General features: G+C 46.9%; 1 protein-coding gene across 1 annotated transcript; it reads left to right on the top strand.

Moving 5' to 3' along the window:
- Window positions 1–620: 620 nt before the first annotated feature.
- On the top strand, window positions 621–7,029 carry LOC132591800 (vomeronasal type-2 receptor 26-like). Its single transcript, XM_060272238.1, has 4 exons — window positions 621–1,361; window positions 3,854–3,980; window positions 4,236–5,072; window positions 6,956–7,029. The coding sequence occupies exons 1-4, from the start codon at window positions 621–623 to the stop codon at window positions 7,027–7,029; spliced, it is 1,779 nt and encodes a 592-aa protein (XP_060128221.1).
- Window positions 7,030–19,454: the final 12,425 nt, after the last annotated feature.

Below are 19,454 nucleotides of genomic sequence, written 5' to 3'. Positions count from 1 at the left end.
ATCTGGCTTTCCTGCTCGCCATCCACGAGATCAACCAGAATCCCAGGCTCTTACCCAACTTCACCCTCGGCTACAATATCTATGAGAACTATTACAATACAAGAATCACATACGACGCCATGGTAGAGCTGCTCTATACCTGCCAAGCAAGTATTCCAAACTACAGGTGTGGAAGGCAGAATAACCTGCTGGCTGTTTTAGATGGCGCAGACTCTGAAATCTCTCTCCATATTTCAAACATGTTGGGGATCTACAAAATCCCACAGGTGTGAATTGGGGAACAGTCTAAGTGCACTTTGCTTTAAAATGGGTTTGGCTGTCTGAGGGAGAACATTTCTGTTAGTAGCAATCTTCCTTCCTTCCTTCCTTCCTTCCTTCCTTCCTTCCTTCCTTCCTTCCTTCCTTCCTTCCTTCCTTCCTTCCTTCCTTCCTTCCTTCCTTCCTTCCTTCCACCTATCCATCTGGATTGACAGAATCCTGCTATGGAGATGAAACCTGTATTTCAGGAAATTCAAACAAAGCCAAGCAAAACACTTTTCTCTTCCATTCCCATCCAGGTCAGTTATGGGTTTGTCTCCCATGACCTCAGTGACAAAACTCGGTTCCCCTTTTCCTACCGGATGATCCCCAAAGATGATCACCAATACAGAGGGATTGTCAAGTTGCTCCTGCATTTCAGATGGACGTGGATTGGTCTCTTTGCTCCAGACAATGACAATGGAGAAAGGTTCCTGAGGTCCTTGACCCCTATGCTCACCTTGAATGGGATTTGTGTTGCCGTCTCATACAGAATCCCAGAAATGACTCAGTCTGAAGTGAAAATTCAGGTTGATTCATTTCTCCCATGGAGACAAGTCAATGTATTTGTTCACTATGCAGAGACTCATTCTTTCTTCAGTGGAATATTCTTCGTAAATCAAATGCTCACATTGTGGCAACTGTCCACTGAGGGGAAAGTCTGGATCACAACAGCTTTGTGGGATATCACCCCAATGTTGTCTGACTGGGAGTTACATTTCGAGCACCGCCACTGGTTTTTTTCCTTCTTAATTCAGACAGAGATTGCCCTAAAACATGACGATTTTGACTTCAGTCACATAGTTCATCACTTGCTGACAACATTTGATTGTTTCTTTTCAAAGCACTTGTTTTCTGCAAAAGAACGTTGGAGATGTGAACAAAAAGGGGAATTGCCCCTGGATGTCCTCAAGCAGAGTCTTTCTCCAAACAACTACAACATCTATAGCAGTGTGTATGTTGTGGCACATGCCTTAAATGCTGCTTACTCATCCAGATCCAAGCAGGTGGCAATGATAGGTGGAGGAGACAGGCGGAGGCTTCAGAGGCTACAGCCATGGCAGGTATTCCCTTTGCCATCACAGATAGTACTAATGAAATGTGCAAAAGGGCTCTATCATTATTTAGAGCAGTCTTTGTGGAGATCCCACAACCACCCTTCACTTCTTCAATATTTATGCATTTTGGAAGGGTATCTCACCTGTAAGGGGGAGGGCTTATAGGGAACAGCCTCCACTCATCAGATCGAGTTCCTCTCAGAGCAGTAAGTCCAGCAGCAGATCAGATTACAGGAGGCAGGAAGCAGAGCGTGAGGGACAAGGCTCCAGCAGCGTCAAAGAGACTCCACTCCGAGTAGAGAGGGAGGCAGAGGGGTAGGAAATGAAGGGAAAGCAGTCAGGAGGACGCCGCTCCGCCCCCCCCCGATGCCTGAAGTGAGGCGAACGGGACCCCGTAGTACAAGGGGGAGGCACTTTGGCGTTCTCAAGCTGTTATGTTGGGCGCAAAACAGAAAGAAGCCATTGTGAGGTTCTGACTCAGACTGAGCAGACATGTTTTCCATAGACTTTGCACTGTAAATAGAATGCACCATAATAAACACCTTAAGACAAGGAGGCGTGGCGCGTCGTTACTCAAGAGTAGCCACAAAAACCTGTGACATCACCAATCAGGAGGATGTTTTTTGCGGGTTGGGGGTGACATTTGTTTTTTGCGGGTTGGGGGTGACATTGCCATAGAAAAAGCAACAACCTTTTCTTATATTTCTAACCTATGGTGGAGGAACTTCTGAGGCGGCCAAATTTAGCGTGTGTATGTGTAATAATAATACCTTTATTGTCAATGTACAACCTGTGTACAATGAAATTAACTGATCCCCCCCACAAACAGTCAATCCCAGTGCACTCTGTGTGCTTGTCGCACAACACACCAATTCCTAAAGTCAGTTGCACTATTTCCTTGCAAGCTCGATGTTTACCAGCTCTCTGTGTGAGTTGGTGAAGTCCATTCCTCGCACCACATTGCGCAAACACATCCATACACATATTATTCCAAATAGCACACACCCTTCTCAGGAGCTCAAAGCCGCAGCGTGTGAATGTGCCGTCATCCTGTGGCAAAAAAAATTATGAATGGGAACAGGGGATCATCACAGACATATCTTATAAGGAGAACAGGAAGACAGTTTTGGAATTCATAGAATCATAGAGTTATATGATTATATCTGGTGATCCAGGGCTGAAAAGCCTCCATGGCTGCCTCCCCAGAGTCAGAAGAGTTCTGTTCTCTGACAACACCAGCAATAACCAGGGGCAGCTGGAATCCGGTGCTAAAAGCTTGATCTCGGGAACCGTTGTGCAAGATTTGGTTACAATCAGAGCAACAAAACATTATTTCCAATAAAAGAACTTCACCTTTCGCCCCATCCCCAAATGGGAAGCACTGAAGTAATGTTCTTTTTATCCATGTGTCGTTCTAGTTCCACTCATTTCTGAGGAACTTTGGATCTCACAATGCCTCCATGGATGGGGATGGGGAGTTGGCAGCCAACTTTGATATTTTTGCCAGGGTGGTGTGGCCCAACACTTCTGTGGCTTCTGTGAAAATTGGGACTCTCGAGCAGCGAGCACCTCCAGACAAAAAGTTCAGCATTGACGAGGATGCCATTGTGTGGCTTGGGCTGCTCACTCAGGTGAGGAAAACCAAGGGTTAAGAATCCCAGTTCTTCAGTGCCTTCAGAACACTAGGTGGGTGTTATTTGCAGAAACACCCGGTGAGCCCCTCACCCTACTGCAGTAAATATTAAGGCTCTTCTCATCCTAAGGCATTTCATAGAATCATAGTATTGTAGAGCTGGAAGGGATCCCAAGGGTCATCTAGTCCAACCGTCTGCAATGCAGGAATCTCAGCTAAAGCATTCATGACAGATGGTCATCGAACTTCTGCTTTAAAACTGTCAGGGAGAGAGTCCACAGCCTCCCGAGGGAGACCAGAAAGTTCTTTCTGATGTTTCCTTGGAATCTCCTTCCTTGTAACTTGAAGGCATTGGTTCAGGTCCTTCCCTCCAGAGCAGGAAAAAAACAAGCTTGCTCCATCTTCCATGTGGCAGTGAAGCTTTGCATCCATCTCATCTGCTTAATTTGCCCCAGATCAGACTAGGTACTGATATCAGTTTAGAGCAGGCATCCCCAAACTTCAGCCCTCCAGATGTTTTGGACTACAATCTCCATCTTCCCCAAACTACTGGTCCTGTTAGCTAGGGATCATGGGAGTTGTAGGCCAAAACATCTGGAGGGGCGCAGTTTGGGGATGCCTGGTTTAGAGAATGCATTTACAACATTTCAAGGATAGGTGGTTTCCCATTCTGAGAAAGTAATGCTGGACCAGAGGGACCTGTGGTCTAATCCACAAGGACCCTTCTTTTGTGGGGGAGACGCTAGAGCAATTTTCTATTAAAACGAGGAGTGATTGTGTATTTTCTTTGCCTGTTACTCAGTTCTGTGGCTTATTCACCCATCCCTAACACTTTTTATTGGATATTCATTCATTTTATGGTTAGACTCTTCCACATTCAAGGTGCAGCAAAAGCTGCTCTTCTGGATACGTCAAAGTGATTCAAGAAGGAAAACCGCTTTGCTGCCATGCTTGTGCTCAATGTCCCAATGGGACCATCTCCACTCAGGAAGGTAAGGCATTCCAGAGGGAAACGAAGCCTTTATCTGACCAAGGCATGTCCCACCAACTAGAAGAGGCTGCCCCAAAAGGGTAGACAGAGTGAAGCCAGGAGTCTCAAGAGCATGATTTAGGACACTCTAGGCCTCTGGTAGGGGGTGCCACCCAATATATTCTTGAAGAATCGAGACTAATACAAATCATACATGTATGATACATGGAACAAAAATCATAGGACAATGAAGTCACTCTTTCTCATCTCATTGCAGATGCAGAGCATTGCCACAAATGTCCAGAAGATCAACACCCTAACAAGGACCAAGATCAATGTGTCCCCAAGATTATCACCTTCCTAGCCTATGAAGACACATTGGGGATCCTCTTGGTTTCCATTGCCCTTCTCTTATTTTTAATCACAAGCTTTGTCTTAGGAATCTTCATTAGATTCTGGGAAACTCCCATTGTCAAAGCCAACAATCGGGACCTCTCCTACATCCTCCTTGTCTCTCTCCTGCTCTCCTTTTTGTCCTCCTTCCTCTTCATAGGCTGGCCCAGGAAGTTGACCTGCCTTCTCCGACAAACAGCCTTCAGCATCATCTTCTCGGTTGCCATGTCTTCTCTATTGGCTAAAACCATCACTGTGGTGCTGGCCTTCATGGCCACAAAACCCGGGAACAAGGTGAGGAGATGGCTGGGGAGGAGTCTGGCCAACCCCATTGTCATTTCCTGTTCTGGTGTTCAAGTTATCATCTGCAGCATCTGGCTGGGGGTGTCTCCCCCATTCCCAGATTCTGACATACAGTCTCAGCCTGGAGAGATCATCATGCAATGCAATGAAGGGTCTGTGGCCATGTTTTATGGTGCCCTCGGCTACATGGGCTGCTTGGCTTCCATCTGCTTCACAGTGGCTTTCCTAGCCAGGAAACTGCCTGGGTCCTTCAATGAAGCCAAGCTGATCACCTTCAGCATGCTGGTCTTCTGCAGTGTTTGGGTGTCTTTTGTGCCCACCTACCTGAGCACCAAGGGGAAATACATGGTAGCCGTGCAGGTCTTCTCTATGTTGGCCTCCAGTGCTGGGCTTCTGGGCTGCATCTTCCTTCCCAAGAGACAAAGTCAGAAAAGCTAAAGCACAGAATGAACTCAGGCTCGCTAGAGAGGTTAAAAGCAACAAAAAGGGCTTTTATGGGTATGTCCGTAGCAAAAGGAAAAACAAGGAAACAGTGGGGTCACTCAGAGGAGAAGATGGTGAAATGCAAACAGGGGACAGAGAAAGGGCAGAACTCCTCAATGCCTTCTTTGCCTCAGTCTTCTCCAAGAAAGAAAACAACGCCCGACCTGAAGAATATGGAGCAGATGATTCAGCAGGGGAAACACAGCCCAGAATAAGTAAGGAGGTAGTACAAGAATACTTGGCTAGTTTAGATGTATTCAAGTCTCCAGGGCCAGATGAACTACATCCAAGAGTATTAAAAGAACTGGCAGAGGTGATTTCAGAACCACTGGCAATAATCTTTGAAAATTCCTGGAGAACAGGCGAAGTTCCAGCAGACTGGAGGAGGGCAAATGTTGTCCCTATTTTCAAAAAGGGGAAAAGAGAGGACCCAAACAATTACCGCCCAGTCAGCCTGACATCAATACCAGGAAAGATTCTAGAGCAGATCATTAAGCAAACAGTCTGTGAGCACCTAGAAAGAAACTCTGTGATCACTAAAAGTCAGCATGGGTTCCTGAAAAATAAGTCATGTCAGACTAATCTGATCTCATTTTTTGACAGAATTACAAGCCTGGTAGATGAAGGGAACGCTGTGGATGTAGCCTATCTTGATTTCAGCAAGGCCTTTGACAAGGTGCCCCATGATATTCTTGTAAAGAAGCTGGTAAAATGTGGGCTAGACAATGCTACCATTCAGTGGATTTGTAGCTGGATTACTGACCGAACCCAAAGGGTGCTCATCAATGGCTCCTCCTCATCCTGGAGAGTAGTGACTAGTGGGGTGCCACAGGGTTCTGTCTTGGGCCCAGTCTTGTTCAACATCTTTATCAATGACTTGGATGATGGGCTTGAGGGAATCCTGAGCAAGTTTGCAGATGACACCAAGTTGGGAGGGGTGGCTAACACCCCAGAGGACAGGATCACACTTCAAAATGGCCTCAACAGATTAGACAACTGGGCCAAAGCAAACAAGATGAATTTTAACAAGGAGAAATGTAAAGTACTACACTTGGGCAAAAAAAATGAAAGGCACAGATACAGGATGGGAGACACCTGGCTTGAGAGCAGTACATGTGAAAAGGATCTAGGAGTTTTGGTTGACCACAAACTTGACATGAGTCAGCAGTGTGATGCAGCAGCTAAAAAAGCCAATGCAATTCTGGGCTGCATCAATAGGAGTATAGCATCTAGATCAAGGGAAGTAATAGTACCACTGTATTCTGCTCTGGTCAGACCTCACCTGGAGTATTGTGTCCAGTTCTGGGCACCACAGTTCAAGAAGGATACTGATAAGCTGGAACGTGTCCAGAAGAGGGCAACCAAAATGGTCAAAGGCCTGGAAACGATGCCTTATGAGGAACGGCTTAGGGAGCTGGGTATGTTTAGCCTGGAGAAGAGAAGGTTAAGGGGTGATATGATAACCATGTTCAAATATATAAAAGGATGTCATATAAAGGAGGGAGAAAGGTTGTTTTCTGCTGCTCCAGAGAAGCGGACACGGAGCAATGGATTCAAACTACAAGAAAGGAGATTCCACCTAAACATTAGGAAGAACTTCCTGACAGTAAGAGCTGTTCGGCAGTGGAATTTGCTGCCAAGGAGTGTGGTGGAGTCTCCTTCTTTGGAGGTCTTTAAGCAGAGGCTTGACAGCCATCTGTCAGGAATGCTTTGATGGTGTTTCCTGCTTGGCAGGGGGTTGGACTGGATGGCCCTTGTGGTCTCTTCCAACTCTATGATTCTATGATTCTATGATTCTATGATTCTATGATTCTAAGTGCTACATTATTATATTCAGGCCTGATCTGAATACAAAGGAGCATCTCACAACGAAAACGAAAGACAGCACTTGACTCTTAAAATATTAATTTATGACTTCCGCTCGCGCTCGTCGGGAGTTATGGCTGACCCGTACCATCTTCCCGACCCCCATGGGGAATTCTGGTGGCTGCTAGGGGAGTAAAGCAGTCCACTTACTCTCCCGGGATGACGGGAGGGGCCGCTGGCCCGCAGATGCCCCTTAACCCACCCCAACCTGTTGAGGGGGTTTGGGGGGCCTGGGCTGAGCACCCATGGGAGCCGGAGTTCCTGGAGGCCACCCTATGCGAGCGCGATCTCCATGATGGCGGCTCCCTCGTTGCGAGAAGCCAAGTTGCAGGGAACTAGGCAGAGGGCCTTCTCGGTGGCGGCGACTACCCTGTGGAACGCCCTCCCAACAGATGTCAAAAGGAAAACAACTACCAGACTTTTAGGAGACATCTGAAGGGAGCCCTGTTCAGGGAGGCTTTTAATGTTTAGTAGATTATTGTGTTTTATTCTTCTGTTGGAAGCCGCCCAGAGTGGCTGGGGAGACCCGGCCAGATGGGCGGGGTATAAATAATATATTATTATTATTATTATTATTATTATTATTATTATTATTATTCAAAAGAAGGGGGATAATATACTGCCAGGACTTTATCAGTTTCTGAGCGAGAAGAGAATCGAGGGAGTATTTCATCAAGAAGAAAGTATGATTGGGACGGAACGATAAGGGAAGTGAACTTTTTATTTTTATAGTTTAAGATGTCTCCTTCCCGGACAGACTGTCTGATTATTTGGGACAAATGGGAAACGAACTGTGTGACATCGGAATTCATATAATTAGAGGATTGTCATCTGGTATGATTTTAGAAGTTGCTTTGTTAAACTGTTAAGAGTAAAAAACCTCCCAAATCATGCTTATTGGAATGGCCTGGAAGCCGCCGGTGAGTTGGATTTACGAGCTGTGGCGTATTTGGAATTTGAGAGATAATAGCAGCCTAATTGAAGTCTCGGAACGCAGAGGGCAGCTAAAAGGCGAGGAAAGCCATATATCATCTATAAGAGATTGTGCATAATGTGAACTGGCTGTTCTTCGCCAAAAAGCTGTACTCTTGCGATCGACGGACAGTTTAGAAGAAGATGGAATACGATCTGAGGCGTTCAAGATGGCGCTGGCTTGTGTCGGACTGTTGACGCGGCAAGAAAGGCACTCCAGATCAAGAGAGATTTATGGGGAGGTTGGACTGGACAAAAAACCCACACAGGAAGAATGGATATGTGTTAAATCTTGTTTGATGCCTATCTCAGAAGCTGCGACAAAAGACAAAAGAGAGAAGAAAACATCTAGAGGGACTCTTGGAAAAAAATTGGGACTATTGTGGACTATAGCAAGATTTTGATATCAGGATTAGGATGGCAGTGTGAACGGTGTGAAATTTGTTATGATTTGGCATAATATTTGGCTTAATCGATATGTATGTGTATAATTGGATATAATTGAAATAATTGAATTGTGTTTTAATTGGAAAATTTAATAAAAAGTATTAAAAAAATAAAAAATAAAATATTAATTTATAGTTGAACTGCAGTGAAGCAGTAATGGAACTGCAATACTTCTCATTTAAATGTAGCTTCACACATGGTAAACCCCATTTATTTATTTATTTATTTACATAAAATTTATGCTCCACTTCATTGTAGAAAAAAAATCAAAGTAGTTTCCAAAAGGATAAAGCAATAAAATTATCATTTTATTTAACAAATGGTAAAACCACAATAGAATAAACTAAAACAAATTAAAACTCTTACAAGCTTTATAAACATCTCAGTAAGGCAAAGGGTAAAGGGTAAAGGGACCCCTGACCATTAGGTCCAGTCGTGGCCGACTCTGGGGTTGTGCGCTCATCTCGCATTATTGGCCGAGGGAGCCGGCGTACAGCTTCCAGGTCATGTGGCCAGCATGACAAAGCCGCGGCTGGTGAACCAGAGCAGTGCACGGAAATGCCATTTACCTTCCCACTGTAGCGGTTCCTATTTATCTACTTGCACTTTGACATGCTTTCGAACTGCTAGGTTGGCAGGAGCAGGGACCGAGCAACAGGAGCTCACCCCGTCGCAGGGATTCGAACCGCCAATCTTCTGTTCAGCAGGTCCTAGGCTCTGCATCCCCAGTAGCACCTTAGAGACCAATTAAGTTTGTTCTGGGTATAAGCTTTCATGTGCCTGAACACTTCTGCAGATACTCTGAAACAGAAGTCGCCAGACCCTTATGTATAGTGAGAGGGTAGGCAGGGCTATTTCTCAGAAGGGTAGTGGGAATGTGTGATTGGCTAATGGGTATGGGAAACCTTGTATCCAAGATTGAGGGGGACCATCACGCATCACACGGGTGTGATGTCACACATGTGCGATGTCGGTTAGTCAGGAGGAGGCCGAGCAGGGAGCCCAGCAGCTTTAATGCCTGGCGGCTCCTCTTGTCATACTCCAGAGGAACTGGCCACTGAAGCCAAGCCACACTCAGCTTCCTCCACCCCCTCAACATTGTGGGGCCCTGCCCCCTGTCAACACATATTGTGGGAGCCAAAGTCAGCTTGGCCCCATAGAGTCAGTGCCCCTGGTGATTGGGCATCTTGACCATGAGACTAATAGTTCCTTCCCATTTAAGCAAACGATAAAGTGCCAGTATATCCTGTTTTCCCAAAATCTTTCTTTGTGGATGGTAGATTTTTCTCGACTATAATGCAGCCCAATTTTTCAAATCCTAACCTCCTTTTTTTGGACCATTGGTGAGTTTTTGCAAACAGGTTTTGATCCACCCAAGCACTTGTGTATGGAGCCAAACAGAGAGTTTGTGATCCATGGCAGAGGCAATTCTTCCCCTTATCATTGTGTAAATCATGGTGATTTCGTTCTCTAATTGTGCCAAAACTCAAGGGACTTCCCTGAATATCACATCTGAGACCGTGAGCAGAAATTGCCAGAACTGGGAGTGACAAGACGCAATTCCTTGCATCAAGCCTGAAAAAGGTCGGGGTATAAATATGGTGCACTCCACTGAGATATTGGGTTGGGGGTTTCAAAGTAGCAGGGATGCTGCCAGTGATACTATGCTCTTTGAATGAGAAGCCCTGGTGGGATTCCCATCTGTATTAGCAAAGTCACAGATTGTAGCTTTGTTCAGTTTTCTGTACTTCTTTGCAGCAAACAGGCAAGAGGGAAGTGAGTGACAGTCTCAGGCATGCCCATGATAATACTGCTGCTGCTCTACAATGTCTATGGGCAGCTGAAGGGGAAATGTCCCTTGAATTTAGTGGGAGATCAGTATTACGCCATGAACTATTATGGAGCAGGAGACCATCTCATCGGTGGGATTATACCCACACTAAATGGCTATTCCCACGCAAGCTCTTTCTCCCAGGTTCCTTTTATCAAAATATCTCCGTAAGTAAATTATGTGCGGATGAGTTTAATGGTAGTAAATCATAAATCTAATTCATTGTTGTTTTGTTGTTTAGTCGTTTAGTCGTGTCGAACTCTTCGTGACCCTATGGACCAGAGCACACCAGGCACTCCTGTCTTGCACTGCCTCCCACAGTTTGCTCAGACTCATGTTCGTAGCTTCGAAAGCACTGTCCAACCATCTTGTCCTCTGTCGTCCCCTTCTCCTTGTGCCCTCAATCTTTCCCAACATCAGCGTCTTTTCTAGGGAGTCTTCTCTTCTCATGAGGTGGCCAAAGTATTGGAGTCTCAGCTTCACGATCTGTCCTTCCAGTGAGCACTCAGGGCTGATTTCCTTCAGAATGGAGAGGTTTTATCTTCTTGCAGTCCATGGGCCTCTCAAGAGTCTCCTCCAGCACCATAATTCAAAAGCATCAATTCTTTGGCGATCAGCCTTCTTGATGGTCCAGCTCTCACTTCCATACATCACAACTAGGAAAACCATAGCTTTAACTATACGGACCTTTGTCAGCTAGGCGATGTCTCTGCTTTTTAAGATGCTGTCTAGGTTTCTCATTGCTTTTCTCCCAAGAAGCAGTCGTCTTTTAATTTCGTGGCTGCTGTCCCCATCCGCACTGATCAAACTTCTTTAAAAGAGATGGTGGGTCCTTTTTTGCATCGGTCCCTGCTAAATCCCAGTCTCTCCGTAAGTCTCTGTTTTGCAATGTGATTCTGGAATGGAGCAATATGTACCCTCCAGCTATTTTATTATTATTATTATTATTATTATTATTATTATTTTAAATATTCTTTATTGAAATTTATTTAAAAGTACACGGATGTACAAGAATATGTGTTTAAAAGAAAAAATCCATACATTTCAACTCATACACATAAGAATAAATAAATATTAAACAAAAAACTAAGTCATTTTCAAATTGTTTCATCTAAATTTAAACATATACTTCCAACCCATTTCATTATACCTAGTTACTTCTACCCTTATTATTTCACAGGTTTTTTTATTACTATATCTTCTTCTTTTCCCTCTTTTATATACTTTGTTTATTTTTCCTTTACAAATATCATTCCAGTTCTGACAATATGGGGTTGTTGATGCTATAGAGATTTAAATATTCTTTATAGGTAACCCACTCTCTTGAAACTTTCTGTTTTTCCAATCCTCGCACCCAACCCGTCAATTTCGCTAGTTGTAGGTATTCTATCATCAAAATCTGCCATTCTGTGATTGTTCGGAGTGTCTCACCTTTCCATTTTCTTGCTACCACAACTCTAGCTGCATTCAAACCATACATGAATAGTGTTCTTAAAGATTTCAGGCTTTTTATTAAATGTTGTTTTGAACAGTTTTTTAAATTCATCATAAATATCATTCCAATATACCTTCCTCATTCCACAGGTCCACCACATAAGGGAGTAGGATCCCATCTCTTTTTTGCACCTCCAACACATTGGATTTCTCCCCTTATACATTTTGGCAAGTCGTTGAGGGGGAAGATGCCACCTATAGACCATTTTCATGTTATGTTCTCTAAGGGTGTAACACGCAGAAAACTTCATATCTATTATCCCTAGCTGTTCCCATTGTTCCATGAGTATGTTATTTTTAAAAGCTTATTTTCAATAGCACAATATGAGAACACATTAAAGCCTTTAACTGACCCATAAGATTAGACCGTGATGCATGTCACCAAATCCCCTGGAACTCTACCTTATTTCCTCTTGCATTGCCGCTTTATTGGTTTTAAGTTGCATTTTTGTATTAGTGGATTTTCTTGTTGCACTGTATACCGTGTGCACAGCTTGGAGATTTAAAGGAAAGGTAAGTGGCAGATCCCAGCTCCTGCCCACCTAGCTATTCGAAAGCATGTCAAAGTAGATAAATAGGTACCACTCCGGCGGGAAGATAAATGGTGTTTCCGTGCGCTGCTCTGGTGTCGCCAGAAGCGGCTTAGTCATGCTGGCCACATGACCCGGAAAAACTGTCTGCAGACAAACGTCGGCTCCCTCGGCCAGTAAAGCGAGATGAGCGCCACAACCCCAGAGTTGTCTGCGACTGGATTTAACTGTCAGGGGTCCTTTACCTTTTTAAAGTGGCAGATAAGTTCTCTGGAATAAACAAATATGTATCAGGATTATTTTTTCCTAGTGTGCTTTTAAGAACAATAAGTGAACTCATTCTTGTTTATAAGAAAATCAAACAGGGAAGTAAGTTTCCTTCTGTTTGCCACCTCCAATACACACAAACACAGATGAACATCTGCCTTGGGTTGCAGCTGCTTAATAAAGAAAGGGGAGGTATCCTGCTACAGTCTACTCTGACTGGCAGCCACTCACCAGGCTCTTCCATGGCAGAGGTGAGCTTGAATTAACTACTGCAGTTTAAAAATCAGCATTTTTTGTTATCATTAGCATTATTATTGCTTTTTTTTTTTGCATAATCTTAGAAGGTTGTACACAACAAACACTGCCACTTCTGAATATACCACAACATTACTGGATAGACACATCTGTCTTGCCTTTGTGGTGAGGATTGTCCCAACATTTGTTTTTGTTTTATAGTAATTTTTATTAGAATTTTTTCTTAAAATAATCACAACAAAAAATGACATAACAAAAACTATAAAAAGACACTACAATAACAACAATAAAAAGAAAAATAAACACAAAAATTCAAATTACTTGTTCCTTTTTGCTTCACATTATATATGGGGAGCCCCTCGGGTTCCCGTCAACTGCGGTTCTTTACCAAATTAATTTTTTAGCAATTTCCAAAACATTTTAATCACATTTTCTAATCTTATTTTACTCCTTTATACTTAACACATTTGTACTAAATTTTTATTGCTTGGAAATGCCCTTCATGTTGCTGAATGTGGAACGTTACATGTGTTGTTAAATTGAGGGTGATGGTGCAACATATATGCTACCTTGCAGAAGACTAGACATGATTTTATACGACAATATTGCCTTCCTGCTCGCCATCCACGAGATCAACCAGAATCCCAGGCTCTTACCCAACATCACCCTCGGCTACAATACCTTTGACAACTATTACAATACAAGGATCACATACGACGCCTTGGTAGAGCTGCTCTATACCGGTCAAGCAAGTATTCCAAACTTCAGGTGTGGGAGGAAGAATGAACTGCTGGCTGTCCTAGAAGGTGCTGATTCTGAAATATCTGTCCATATTTCAAACATGTTGGGGAACTACAAAATCCCACAGGTGTGAAATGGGATGCACTTTAATTTCACTTTTCTTTGAATGGCCCTTTTCTCTGTCTGAGGGACAAAGCTACCCGGCCAGATGGCTAGCTGTCAGTTTCGAGCTTTATTTGTCCTTTCAACAGCCTTCCTTCTTTCTAAATCCTTCTAGATTACAGGGTGTTGAATTTCACTCCAATCCACACAGAATCAATGCAACAGAGAGTCTATTGACATAATGTTAGTATGACTAGGGTTTGGTCACCTAGTGTAGCCCAAGGCTGCAACTGAATCCAACTTACCTGGAGCTAATTCCCAAGAAATTCTATAAGACTTGCTTCTTAGCAAACCTGGTTAGGATTGTTCCTGGCACAATTTCACTATTAATAAATTACTGGATTACTGCAATGTGCTCTATGTGGAGCTACCTTTGAAGGTGACCCGGAAACTGCAACTAATCCAGAATGCGGCAGCTAGACTGGTGACTGGCAGCGGCCGCCGGGACCACATAACACCGGTCCTGAGAGATCAAAACTGGCTCCCAGTACGTTTCCGAGCACAATTCAAAGTGTTGGTGTTGACCTTTAAACGGCCTTGGTCCTGTATACCAGAAGGAGTGTCTCCACCCCCACCGTTCAGCCCGGACACTGTGATCCAGCGCCGAGGGCCTTCTGGCGGTTCCCTCATTGTGAGAAGTGAGGTTACAGGGAACCAGACAAGGAAATAAACAGTTATCCTAATTTCAAGGAAATAAACAGTTATCCTAATTTTAAAAGACATCTGAAGGCAGCCCTGTTTAGGGAAGCTTTTAATATTTAATGCTGTATTGTTTTAATATTCAATTGGGAGCCGCCCAGAGTGGCTGGGGAGACTCAGCCAGATGGGCAGGGTATAAATAATAACAGGGCCAGCTCTACATAGACCCCCGGTGGCGCAGTGCACCACGGCGGGGGGCTGGTTAGCTGGGCGCCGGCCTGGCAAACCAATTGCGTCCTGCGAGGGTGGGGCGGGCGGCGGAGCGATCTCCGCCCCTCAGCACCAGGGCGCGCGATCTGCTCAAGATGGCCCTGAATAATAATAATAATAATAATAATAATAATAATAATAATATTTATTATTATTATTATTATTATTATTATTATTATTATTATTATTATTATATACTTGATATGGACATTCTGTGATATGGAGATGAGAGATGCATACAAGGGGATTCAAAGGAAGCCAAGTGTGAGGGACAGGGGATATCGCGAAGTCCCTCCCCTCCTGAGTTCAAGCCCATCCCCGACCACAGGGGAAAGCAGAGGGAGCTCCGATTCCAGTGAGGAAGCAGGAAGTCGGGTCCGAGGCTCAGGCAAGGTAGCGGAGCCAGGGTCCCAGGTGGGACAGGAAGGGGCAAATAAGGGGGGTGACCCATCCCCCCAACTCCGGAATTACGCAGAAAGAGGAGGGGAAAGAGGATGGGTCTTCCAAGGCTTTTGTGTTGGGGAAAGACGCGCCAAAAGCCATTCGGAGGTTCTGCAACATAATGACCCAATCGTTCCGTGTAAATAGCAATGACTTCAGCACTGTAAATACGCAGCACCAATAAAAGGATAAAATGCAGAGCTGCGTAGCGTCGTTACTCTGAAGTAGCCTGCTCCGGCCACTGTGACAGCAACCTCCGAATCTTTTTTTGGGCTACTTTGGAGTTGCCGGGATGAGTGTGTCAGAGGCGGAGAAATGGCGGCAGATCGCGGAGAAAGCCCAGCAGGCGCAGGGGGAATTAAAAGCGGCTAAAGAAGAAACCAAGAAGGTCCAGGACGACCGGCTACAACTTGCGGAACAGGTGAGAGCGCTTCAGGAAAGAGAGCAGCAATTAAGGGCAGTGGCGGTAGACCTCCAAAACAAGCTGGATGCAGAGAAAAACAAGGCGGGAGGGGCCCACCAAGTCCAAGTGCTGCCGGGAAGGAGAGCCGGGACCCTAGTAAGCAAGTTCAATGGAGACCCGAGGGAATATCATGGCTTTGAGACTGAGATTGTGTATGCTCTTGAGCTGCACCATGATGACTTCCCTGATGATGAGCACAGGGTAGCGTTTATTGTGGAGCACCTTACCGGGGCAGCCAGGGAGTGGCTAAGACCGTTAATCGCAACAAAGATTCCTTGCATGAAGAATGTAAAACTATTTCTAGAAGGTTTGAAAACTATGTATTCGTCCGATAGTCATATGGACCAGACTAAGGAGGAACTTCATAATTTACGCCAAGGAAAAATGACAGTTCGCGAATATTGGGCGAAATTCACCATGCTGGTGCACAGACTGGGGTGGGAACTAGAGTCAGCCCCAATGCAAGCGGCGTTCTACTTGGGTTTGCATGAGGAGGTGAAAGATGAGCTCTCGAGAGGTCCAAAGCCCAGTACTATGGATCAGCTGAGCAAAGAGGCTCTGGCGGTGGGGGTGAGACAGGAGTCCCGGTGGAGCGACAAGCAAGCAACGCGCGCAAAGCGGGCTTGGTTCCCACGGTCGCAGGAGAAGCCACTCCCCCAACAACCCTTTCAAGCCACGCCTGGGGCCAGCCAGGACCAGGAACCCATGCAGATTGATAGCGCGCGCGGGGGGGCTTTTCAAACCCCAGCGGCGCCAAGACGCAAGGAGGGAAGGGGCGGGAATTGCTTTCTCTGCAACTCCCCCCAGCATCTGGTCAGAGACTGCCCACATCGCAGGGAGTGGCAAGGAAAGGCGGGAACGGTTGTGCCCTCCCCCACTGACGCAGCACCACAGCAGGGAAACGGGAAAGCCTGGCTGCAGGAGACAAGGGGCAGCAGCCAGGCACAGTCAGCAGACAACAGCCCCAGCCCGCCCACCCGCACAGCGTGGAGCAGAACCAGCCCACCCCTCCCAGAGGAGGAGTGGTTCTAGAAGTGACGCTAACGCTCCCAAATGGCTATCCCCTGACGGTCCTCGCCCTAATTGACAGTGGTGCCTCAGCCAACTTCTTCTCGAGAAACTTTGCAGAAGAGCACCAGATCCAGCTTCTGCAGCTGGATTTTCCCCTGCACGTAGCCACCATTGACGGCAGAGAGTTGCTGGGAGGGGCCATCACTCATCAAACCCCCCCCCCATGAGAATGACGGTGGGAAGGCACTCAGAGACACTGGCATTCAACGTCACCACCATCTCAGACCCCCCCATCGTCTTGGGCATGAGCTGGCTGGCGCGCCACGACCCCTCCATCAGTTGGCACCAGAGATGCATCACGTTTGGATCGGACTTTTGTCTGGAACATTGCATGCAGCACCAACCAGGGGAGGGGCCTCCGATAGCCACGGTGGCCACCATGCACGTCAAAGGGGGTGAGGCGATACCCAAGCCGTACTGGGACCTGCAGGAGGTTTTCAGCGAAACGGAGTCCGACCACCTACCCCCGCACAGGCCTTTTGACTGCCAGATCAACCTGGTGCCAGGGGCAACTATACCCCCAGCCAAGCTATACGCCATGTCAGATCAGGAACTGGAGGATCTGCGCGCTTTCATCGACAAGAACCTCAAGCGGGGGTTCATCAGAGAAAGCAAGGCAGCAGGGGGCAGCCCGGTCTTCTGGGTGGACAAGAAAGACACGCAACAGCGCCGTCTTGTGGTGGATTTTAGACGGCTGAATTCAGTGACAGAGCCGGTGGCTTTCCCCATGCCCAGAGTGGACGATCTCCTGACAGCGGCACGCAGGGGCAAGATTTTCACCAAGCTAGACCTGAGGGGGGCGTACAACTTGATCAGGATCCGGGAAGGCGATGAATGGAAAACCACGATGTTCACGCCTCTGGGCTCTTTTGAATATCTGGTGATGCCCTTCGGGTTGCAAGGGGGCTCAGCATGCTTCCAGGCCTTCATGCACCACGTCCTGGGGTCCCTTCTCTTCAAGAACTGCTTGGTCTTCCTGGATGACATCCTTATCTATTCCAATGACCCAGTGCAGCATGTGAAAGATGTCAGGGAGGTGTTGCAGCGCCTGAAGGAGAACCACCTGTATGTGAAGCTGGAGAAGTGCAAGTTTCACACCAAAGAGGTGGACTTCCTGGGCTACAAGCTGTCAGACAAGGGGTTAGCGATGGACAAGGACAAGGTGCAGGCCATCCTGGACTGGCACAGCCCCAGGACGCGCAAAGATGCCCAACGCCTACTAGGCTTCGCCAACTTCTACAGGAAGTTCATCAAGAACTTCTCTCGCATTACGGCTCCCATCACTGACTGCCTGAGAGGCAAGCAGAAGTTCAGGTGGACACCAGAGGCGCAAGCAGCGTTCGAAAGCCTCAAGAGGGTGTTCGCCTCAGACCAGAACCTGTTCCACGTGGTACAGGATGCGCCCCTTCGCGTGGAGACAGATGCTTCAGATAGAGCTCTGGGCGCCATTTTGTTGCAACTGGATGCCAACAGAGAGTGGAGACCCTGTGCCTTCTTCTCCAGGAAGCTGACCCAGCCAGAGCGCAACTACACGGTGTTTGATAGGGAACTTCTTGCGATCCACGCTGCGTTCCAGCATTGGAGACACTTCCTGGTGGGCGCCAAGCACCCCATCCAGGTGTGCACTGACCACAAGAACCTGGAGTTCTGGAGAACTGCCAGGGTGCTCAACCAGCGGCAGATACGGTGGGCAGAGTTCTTCTCGAACTTCAACTTCTCCATCCACTACATCCCGGGGGAGCAGAATGTCAGGGCGGATGCCCTCTCCCGCAAACCGGAGTACATGGAGGAGGAGGCGCCACCGGCACCCAGGCACATTTTTCCCCCGTCAGCATGGTCCTGCGGAGCAGCAGTGGTGAGCGAGGCAGAACTCACAGCACTGACAGCAGCGGATGAATTTGCCAACCGCATCTTCAGAGAACTGAGAGGGGGGAGGGAGCAGGCAAAAGACTTTGCAGAACGCAGGGGGCTGCTTTTCTACAAGGGTGCACTGTACCTGCCCACCACCCAGCTCAGACGTAAGGTCCTCAAGCAGATGCACGACAACCCAACGGCGGGTCATTTTGGAAGGGACAAAACCGCTCACCTAGTCATGAGACACTTCTGGTGGCCAGGGGTGCGGGAAGATGTTCGAGACTATGTACGGGGCTGTGACACCTGCCAGCGGGCGAAGGTGGTCAGAGCAGCGCCAGCAGGATTGCTGGAGCCCTTAGCCACACCACACAGGCCGTGGGAAGTGGTGTCCATGGACTTCATCACAGATCTGCCTTCTTCCAGAGGCAAGACCGCAGTGTTGGTGGTGGTGGACCTTATGTCCAAAATGTGCCACTTTATACCGTGTGCCAGAGCGGTCTCTGCAGAAGAGACAGCCAAACTGTTTGTTGACCACGTCTTCAGACTGCATGGATTACCTTTACGAGTTATTTTGGATAGAGGCCGCCAATTTGTTTCCAGGTTCTGGCGGCGGCTCATGAACCTCCTGCAGGTGGAGGTCAGCTTGTCGACGGCTAGACACCCGCAGACCAATGGACAGGCGGAGAGGGTCAACGCCATTCTGCAGCAGTACCTAAGATGCTACGTCAGCCAGAGGCAAACAGACTGGGTGGCTCGCCTGCCACTGGCAGAATTTGCCTACAATAATGCAGTGCACGTCTCCACAGGGGTGTCGCCCTTTAAGGCCAATTATAGGCGGGACCTCAGATCTTTCCCAGAGAGGGAGGGGGAGGAGGAAGAGGAGGGCCCGCAGGCTGAGGATTGGGCAGAGGAACTGGAGACGGTGCACCAGCAGCTCAGAGAACACTTGGAGAGAGCCAAGGAAGCGTACAAGAAGGGGGCAGATCGCCACAGGCGACAAGGGGAGGTCATCAG

The sequence above is a fragment of the Zootoca vivipara genome, chromosome 2, assembly GCF_963506605.1.
Source record: "Zootoca vivipara chromosome 2, rZooViv1.1, whole genome shotgun sequence".
Classification (NCBI taxonomy): domain Eukaryota; kingdom Metazoa; phylum Chordata; class Lepidosauria; order Squamata; family Lacertidae; genus Zootoca; species Zootoca vivipara.
The sequence above is the reverse complement of the archived record's forward strand: the minus strand, read 5'-3'. Positions and strand labels throughout refer to the sequence as shown.

What these genes read in the sequence shown, in the direction of transcription:
- LOC132591800 (XM_060272238.1), top strand. Translation starts at nt 621, where the DNA reads ATGATCCCCAAAGATGATCACCAATACAGAGGGATTGTCAAGTTGCTC. An exon ending in AGAGGCTACAGCCATGGCAG is followed by an intron (nt 1,362 to 3,853) that starts GTATTCCCTTTG and finishes TTTTATGGTTAG; the next exon opens with ACTCTTCCACATTCAAGGTG. An exon ending in GACCATCTCCACTCAGGAAG is followed by an intron (nt 3,981 to 4,235) that starts GTAAGGCATTCC and finishes ATCTCATTGCAG; the next exon opens with ATGCAGAGCATTGCCACAAA.